This window comes from Xenopus tropicalis, chromosome 1, assembly GCF_000004195.4.
Source record: "Xenopus tropicalis strain Nigerian chromosome 1, UCB_Xtro_10.0, whole genome shotgun sequence".
Taxonomy (NCBI): Eukaryota; Metazoa; Chordata; class Amphibia; order Anura; family Pipidae; genus Xenopus; species Xenopus tropicalis.
The window spans coordinates 177,080,423-177,089,251 of NC_030677.2; the positions used below are offsets into that span (position 1 = coordinate 177,080,423).

The window sequence follows — 8,829 nt, forward strand, 5'->3', positions numbered from 1 at the left end:
GGGCGCAGCTGTGGCAAGAAAAGATTTCACTTGACCCCTCTGTTCCAGGGTGCTGCAGCAGCATTGTATAATGGGGTGAGCGGATCACTTGAAAATTCAGGGACACATCCAGAAAATCCCGCCAGCAGGGCTGAACTGATTTCAGTTTATTTTTAATGCAATCAGTGCAGCCCTGCAACATGTATTTATTAGATGTGTCCCTGAATTTCCAAGTGATCTGGTCACCCTGTTCTATATTGTTATCAGTGTATGGGAGAGTTGTGGTCGTGGGGTTGATAGAAGATTGCGTGAGTACGTGGGCTTTGCTAGAGTAAATAAGGCCCTTCTGTGTGTGCTTGAGTAATGCTAAAATCTGCAGTGTCATACAAACATGATGCCTAAACCAACAGTTACTTCCCCTCCTGCTTGATATCCCTCTCTGTGAGAGCAACTCCCTGCCTGCCTAGTGCCTATGGCTCCCTGTGTATATGTGGCTCCTCCTCTGTTGGCTTCAGTTACACAAGCCCAGCAGCACCGGCCTCACTTACCCTGTACATTTGTGTGAGAGCAGCACAGGCCGGGGGCGATCATGGCTCAGAGCTTTGTGCAGAGCAAACTGAAACCCTCCAAGGTGACCATGTTTGAGAAGCCCACGTGTCCCTTCTGCGTTAGGGCCAAGGGGGTTTTAACTAAATACAACTTTAAGGATGGACACCTGGAAATCATTGACATCTGCAAGTTGGATTTCATGTCCAGCCTCCAACAGTATTTTAAGCAGTCGACAGGAGAGAGTACGGTGAGTGGCACGTTGGTGGCGCTACAGTGGGTACATGGGTGGGTGCATGGGTGGGTACATGGGTGGGATGCTGCTGCTGCTACTTCCATGCAGAGATGGGGAGGTCCTGGGTACTAGGAGGTACAACTTGAGCCATTTCAATGCTTATCAGCTTGTAAAGTAGTGAGGAATAGGAAGGGTTAAGTTCATGCATGAAAAATTCATAGATGTGTTGTACACACTGTATGTAAATGTAAAACAGTCAGGGGTGGGGATTGACACAGCAAAAAAACATATCCTTGGTGATCCAGCCCTAACATAAACCTGGATAGTTTTGTTTCTTATATGTAAATGTAACTGCTGCTGAAAAAGAGTATCTGTCTGGCTGTCTCAGCACTGCTGGTTCCGACTCCTGAATGGAGTTTGCAGAATCCTACTAATTAACCGAGCAGCTGGCAAAATGACTTCTCCTACATTGTTACAACAGTCAGAACCAGAAAACTGAAAGGGAGAAACAAATGCAGTTACATGTAGGGGATCTGTTTTCTGGAAACCTGTTATATAGGAAGCTCTGAATTATAGAATATCTTCCATAGATTCCACATTAATCCAATAATTCAGATACAGGTATGGGAGCCGTTATCCAAAATGCTTGGGACCTGGGGGGTTTTCCATATAAGGGGTCTTTCTATCATTTGGATCTCCTACCTTAAGTCTACTAAAAAAATTATTTCAACAGTAATTAAACCCAATAGGATTGTTTTGCCTCCAATAAGGATTAATTATATCTTAGTTGGGATCAAGTACAAGGTACAGATTTATTACAGGTATGGGACCTGTAATCCAGAATGCTCGGGACCTGGGGTTTTCTGGATAAGGGATCTTTCCATAATTTGGATCTCCATCTCCAAGTCTGCTAAAAATCATTTAAATATGGAATAAACCCAAAAACATTGTTTTGGCTCCAATAAGGATTCATTATATCTTAGTTGGGATCAAATACAAGGTACATTTTTATTATTACAGAAAACATTTTTAAAAATTAGAATGATTTGTTTATAATGAAGTCTATGGGAGATGGCCTTTCCGTAATTCGGAGCTTTCTGGATAAAGGGTTTCCAGATAAGGGATCAGATACCTGTACTACAGAGAAAATGGAAATCATTTTTAAAAATGTGAATTATTTGATTACAAATCTATGGGAGATGTATGTATGTATGTATGTATATCTTTATTTATAAAGCTCTACTTATGTACGCAGCGCTGTACAGTAGAATACATTAATACAAACGGGGTTAAAGATAATGGATAAATACAAAGTACAACAATAAATACAAGTAAATACAAGGTACAGTTGCAGTAAGAGTCAGAAACACAAGATGAAGGAGGTCCCTGCCCCGTAGAGCTTACAATCTATATGGGAGAGGTAACTAACAGACACAAATGGCCTTTCCGTAATTCAGAACTTTCTGGATAATGTGTTTCTGGATAAGGAGTCCGATACCTGTACTTAAAATGTATTTGCTTTTTCTCTGTAATAATAAAACAGTACCTTGTACTTGATCCCAACTAAGATAGAATTAATCCTTATTGGACCCCATATATTTAACAAGATCTCACTACCCAAGTGACATTCTGCACATTGCATTTCATGGAAAGCTCAGCTCGGAAGTCATGTAGTTCTGTTCATGTAGCACTGTCATTAGACAGTGTAGGACTCACATACAATGCGGGGCCTTGACCTGGCACGTGAGCTTACATATTTTGGCCAAAGTGTGGTACTAACACCTAATTTTTTGTAAAAATTATTTTTAAAGGCAAACTAAACGCTGGTAATCTTTCTTTCTCTTTGTGTATAATTAATGGCTTTTTTTATCGTTTCTAGCAGCTGGTCAACTCCAGAATATGGGTTAGACCGAGCGCTGGCACAGTAGTGTGTTTCTAACAGCTAGTCAGCGCTACAGCGTGGGTTAGACCGAGCGCTGGTGATTTCTTTCTGTGTTTTATGTAGTTCTGTTAGTAGCCGTGCATGAATGCTTGCAGGGATGGGACTCATTATGGAGCGCACATTTATTTCAGTGGAAAGTCACTGGCAGACAAAGGCAGGAACCAATCCAGGAAATAGCTGTATATACAAACAAAGGCAAAGGGACTGGGCTTGCTAAAGGGGGGGGGGGGGGGGGGGGAGTTTAAACTGGACCTTCCAGCTGTACTACATTCCATGAAAACTTTTATAATTATCACTATGCCTTCTTTCTAGAGCACCAACATATTCCCCAGTGCTACACAGATTATACGTTAGTCTCTGCTTTAGCATTGTATCCCCATACCCTGTAAAGCACCGGAGGGGCCAATGCAATACAAAGTAATAGCGAGGGCTGCTGGAGGTGCTGGAAGTTGCAGCGTAGGAGGAACTTGGAGGCTGTAGGTTGCACAAAACACATACAGAATTAGTAAATAAGAAGAGAAATTGGCCAACATTTGTGATTTGCAAATGGAACAAAGTATCTTTCCTAGTATAGGGCAAGTAAAGCCTCGCTATACATCAGATCTGATCATTTTCAGTAAACAAAAATCAGTCAAATTGGTTGTTCACCTTTAAATTAACTTTTAGTATGATGTACAGAGTAATATTCTATTCAATTTGCAATTGGTCTTTTTTTCATGATTTCATTGTTTAGCAACTCTCCAGTTTGGAGTTTCAGCAGCTATCTGGTTGCTAGGGTCCAAATTTCCTTAGTATCCAGGGAGTGGTTTGAATGAGAGACTGATATATGAATAGGAGAGGGCCTGAATAAGTAGAAGTAACAATAACATTGTAGCCTCACGGTGCAATCCTTTTTTAGCTGCCAATTAAAAAGTTGCTTAGTATTGGTCATTCTATAACATACTAAAAGATAACCAAAAGGTGAACCACTCTTTTAAATAAAAAACAACCAAAACAAAACATCATGCTAGTTTCATGGATGTTGGACTTTCATGCAGTTTCAGACCAGAACTACATTAACTCTGAATTAAATCTCACTATAACCCATAGCAACCAATAAGATGGTTACTTTTTTATACAGGTGACTAATGAATGCTCCCTGCTGATTGGTTGATGTAGGTAAACCTTGTACTTTTATTTCCATTACCCCTTTAGACATACATGTACAGTATGTATGTATGTGTATCTTTATTTAGAACAAAAATTAGTACAACAGGGGGTTTATATAATAATGAATACAAAGTATAATAATAAATACAAATAAATACAAGAGAAGGAGTTTGTAGGATATTCTTTGTTTAATGGGAAGCCACGATAAGGACTTTAGCAGGGGAAGGGCCTGAACTCTCCTGGATGAGAGGAGGAGAATTCTGGCAGCAGTGTTTAATATAGACTGTAGGGGGGAAAGATGGGAGTTAGGGAGGCCGGTTAGTAGCAGGTTACAGTAGTCAAGTCGGGATAGGATGAGAGAATGAATGAGCAGCTTAGCTGTTACAGTTGAAAGAAAGTGACGGATTTTGGCAATATTGTGTAAGAAAAAGTGACAGGTTTTGACAGTGGTGTTAATATGGTTAGAGAAGGAGAGACTGGAGTCAAAGATCACCCCAAAACAACATTTCAAGTCGACAGGGTTAATTACCGTGGCATCAATAGAGATAGTAAGGGGGGGCGGGGGTAGGACCAGGCTTAGGCGGAAAGATCATTAGTTCAGTTTTTGTTAGGTTCCGTTTGAGGTGGCGTTGGTTCATCCAATTGGAGATAGCTAGGAGGCAGTTAGAGATTTGAGGCTCAGATTCAACTTCCATCAATGGACGAATAAAACTAAATGGAAATAATGCCCTGGCATGAATCAATACTAATCTAATAACTTACACTCTTCCCCTTTAGGTACCCCGTATATATATTGGTGAAAAATGTATTGGTGGATGTTCTGACTTGGTCCCCCTGGAGAACAGCGGAGAGCTGGAAAAAGCGCTGCAGTCTATTGGTGCATTGAGTGATTAAGCCTGTAAGTCACATGACAGGGAAGGGTCACCTTCAGGCTAATGTTAGAATGTTATAAAATGGCTAATTCTTAGCAACTTTTCAATTGGTCTTTATTTTTTATTTGTTATTGTTTCTAATTATTTGACTTCGTCTTCTGACTCTTTCCAACTTTCAAATGGGGGTCACTGACCCTTGCAGTCAAAAAACTATTGCTCTGTGAGGCTACAATTTTATTGTTACAGTTACTTTTTATTCCTTAGCCTTCTATTTAGGCCCTTGTCTATTCCTATTTCTGTCTCTCTTTCAAACTGATGCCTGGTTGCTAGGTTAAATTAGACCCTAACAACCCAGCAAGCTGCTGAAATTCCAAGCTAGAGAGCTGCTGCACAAAAACCAAAATAAAGAACCACAAACAATAAAAAGACCAACTGCAAACTGTCTCAGAATAGCACTCTCTTTATCATAAATCAATTTAAAGGTGAAAAACCCCTTTAAAGGGCAGATAGCGTATAGCCTAGCTTTTCTTTCATTATCATTTTAATGGCGAAGTATAGGGATGCACCAAATTCAGGATTCGGTTTGGGATTCTGCCTTTTTCAGCAGGATTCGGATTTAACCGAATCCATGCTGCTGGCCAAACCGAAACCTTAATATCACATGAATTGTAAATTAGGATTCAGATTTGGTTCAGTATTTGGCCGAATCCTTAATGAAGGATTCAGCCGAATCCGAAAATAGTGGATTCAGTGCATCTAGTGAAAGGAGAAGGAAAGTCATTTTGGCATTTTACTGCCTATAGATTCATCACATTAGTGCCACCGAGAACAATATATTTATTCTGCAGAAAGCATTAACATATCTGAGTAAAGAGCCCTAGAAGCTTTCTCTGTTTGCCTAAGACAGCAGCTGCCATTCTAAATAGCTTGTTATAGCTGAGATCACACATTCTTAAGGGTGAGGGGAGGGAGTTTTATGAATTCTTATGGGAGAGAGGAGCAGGAGAGAGGAGAGAACTGGGCAGACTCTGGCCACAGGAATTAAGGGTTTTTCTGAGACAGGAAGTCAGACACCTGAACAACATGTTTACAAAAAAGGAGACAAGAAATCCTGTTTCTTTTGATAGAGGATAGTTTTTACCTTTCCTTCTCCTTTTAGTATGAATATATAGTTCATAGTGTATACAGGATATCAATTCTTCATATTATATATATATATATATATATATATATATATATATTCATTACCACATAATGGGCTTAGCTCTGTCTTTTTATAGGCTACTTTAAGGTAACAGTAACACCAAAAATGAAAATGCAGAACCTGACTTGCCATTCTATTTCCATCTTGAAATCTTTTTAAGGCTAAGTCTCTAGTTTATTGCAGGGGATTTGCTAGTTGTAGTAAATGCCTAGTACTTTAAAAAAGGACTCTCTCTTGGTAGGAAGACTCTAGTTGTTGTCTATGAAGATTTCTTATACTATTATTAGCCTGTTTTTCCAAGCCCCATCATTGTTTCCCATGATCTAAACTACAACATTTGTGTGTATCTTTCATTATCTGTTGTTCCAGAAATGCTTTGAACAGCAGCCCTTCAGCGGTGTCCCTTAGCCAAGCCAGCTGTCTCGCTGAGCCGGTTTTGCTGTCTTGTCTAGAGGCAATATTTAGCAAAGGACAAAAGATAATGTACAAACAGAAGTTACCAAAACAATGCTCCTCAAACGAAACAAAATGTTATGTAGAGTCATTGTTGATTAGCTGCTCAGTTACTACTCACACCAGTTTGGTCAATTTGTGTGATCTGTGTGGTTTAATTCATTAAGCCACACAAATCTCCCTTGTCGCGGGCGACTAATCTCCCCAATATGCCATCCCACCGGCTAGAATGTAAATCGCCGGTGGGATGGCATATGCGGCAACGCGATTTCCCGAAATCGCAGAACTTTCCTCTCAAGGCACCTTTCGCGATTTCGCCGCATATGCCATCCCACCAGCGATTTACATTCAAGCCGGGATGGCATATCGGGGAGATTAGTCGCCCGCAACAAGGGAGATTTGTTACGGGGGACTAATCTCCTCGTCTACCACGGCCCTTAGCAGGGGCGGGCCAAGCCGACCGGGGGCCCTAGGCAACCTGGTCGGCCACCTCGCCCCTGCACCTGCATCGCACACTGCCTCCCCCCACCACCGTGTTGTTTGAAGCGCATGCGCAGTAAGAGGGGGAGGGCGGTGATGTGCAATGCACAGCGACGCAACGCGAAACTTATTGTAGACTAGGGGTTGGCAGGAGAGGCTCCTGCCTGGCGCCCCCCAAACCTTGTGCCCTAGGCAGCTGCCTCTTCTGCCTACCCCTAGTTCCGGCCCTGGCCCTTAGAGTGAAGACACACAGAGCTCCTAGCTACTTGTCATGGCTACAAAAATAGACAATGCTGATCATTTACTGATAATTTTCTCTATATGTTTTAGCAGGGACAGTTCTCAGTATTGTCTATGGCTGGATTTTTTCTGGTGTTTAGTAGCTGTGACAAGTAGCTACTACTAAGTAGCTCCAGGTGTCCTCGCCCTTAGGATGTATTTGCCTTTAATCTCCATTTACTCCAAGTCTTTACTATCATGTATTTCTTGTTATATCCATAGTTTCAGGATTCTGCTGGAGAAACTCTATTAACTGATGTGTTTTAAAAAAAAATACGTTTTCCCGTGACAGTATTCCTTTTAAGACTGGTAGCCAGGCACAAGACTCATTGAGACCAAAAGAGGTGCAGTTAAAAAATGTTTATTTAAATAAAAAGCATCTCAACAGTATAAAAGCATTACATGCTTCATGTCAAAAGTGGCACTTAAAGGAAAAGTAAAGGTAAAAACTAAGTAAGCTTTAACAGAAAGGTCTATGTAAATACATGTAAACATGTTCTTAGGGTGTCTGACTTCCTCTCTCCTTCATTCCCGGGGCCAGAGTCTGCTCAGTTCTCTCCTCTCTCCCCTCTCCTGCTCCCCCCCCATAAGAATTCATAAAACTCCCTCCCCCCTCCCTTAGGAATGTGTTATCTGAGCTATAACAGCTAGACTGCGAACAGGAAGCTATGAACACCAAGCTAAAAAGGCAGCTGCAATCAGAGAAAGCTTCTAGGGCTCTTTACTCAGGTATAATAAAGCTTTCTGTAGATTAAATATAGTGTTCTAGGTGGCACTAATGTGGTGAATCTATTGGCAGTAAAATGCCAAAATGACTTTCCTTCTCCTTTAATATGATTAAGTGCCCCTTTTGGCAGGAAACCATACCACCAGGTTTTGACCCTGGGAAGTACAATGGCTGCCGATCTACTGGGTCTCCTTTCAAGGCAACAGCTAGTAGGGTTCCCTGTTCCCTGCTCCCAAACATTATGTGTTTCTTATACACCATCATAGCAAGCATGGAAGGATGTCCTCAGAGGGCTGGGACAAACCAAAGCCCATATGCCTCTACCATTAACCTGAAACTAAACCTATTTGCTTCTCATTTATTTCAGATATTGTTGAAAGAAAACTTGATGAAGGCAACAGGGCCCTGTGGTTGCAGTGCAGAGAAGGCCGCAGTACATGAGTTGATTGCTCAGGCTTTGCTGATATTAGCATTTATATTGCAATAAGATCTTAGTTTGTTCCTACTTTGTTATTTTCATTGTTTTTTATGACGTTAAAGAGTTTACATTGCATTACCCAATAAAATCTTGCTACACGCAATATTAATCTAAGGTATCAAAGGGAGGGGAGTCAGCAGCATTTATTGGCTTGTTTATGGGCAGCTTAAGATTGCTATGGCCAGTAATAGCGTGATTACCTGGTGAACTGAACACAGATAAGGTTTGTCATGTACACCTCCAACCAGCGAGAAATACGAAAAAAGTAGCGATGCACCGAATACACTATTTTCAGATTTATCCGAATCCTTTATGAAGGAATCCCGAACCAAATTTACATATGGAAATTAGGATATGGAAGGGTTAAAAAAAAATGTTCAACTTCCATGTTAATGTGAGAAAAAGTCACATGATTTTTAAGGATTCGGATTTCGTTCGGCCAGGAGAATGGATTTTGCCAAATCCGAATCCTGCTGAAAAAGGCC

General features: G+C 41.0%; 1 protein-coding gene across 1 annotated transcript; it reads left to right on the forward strand.

Moving 5' to 3' along the window:
• Window positions 1–547: 547 nt before the first annotated feature.
• On the forward strand, window positions 548–8,447 carry glrx (glutaredoxin). Its single transcript, NM_001016597.2, is given in 3 exon segments — window positions 548–775; window positions 4,629–4,749; window positions 8,234–8,447. Coding segments are annotated over 2 exon segments (324 nt in total). The 5' UTR covers window positions 548–568; the 3' UTR covers window positions 4,746–4,749; window positions 8,234–8,447.
• Window positions 8,448–8,829: the final 382 nt, after the last annotated feature.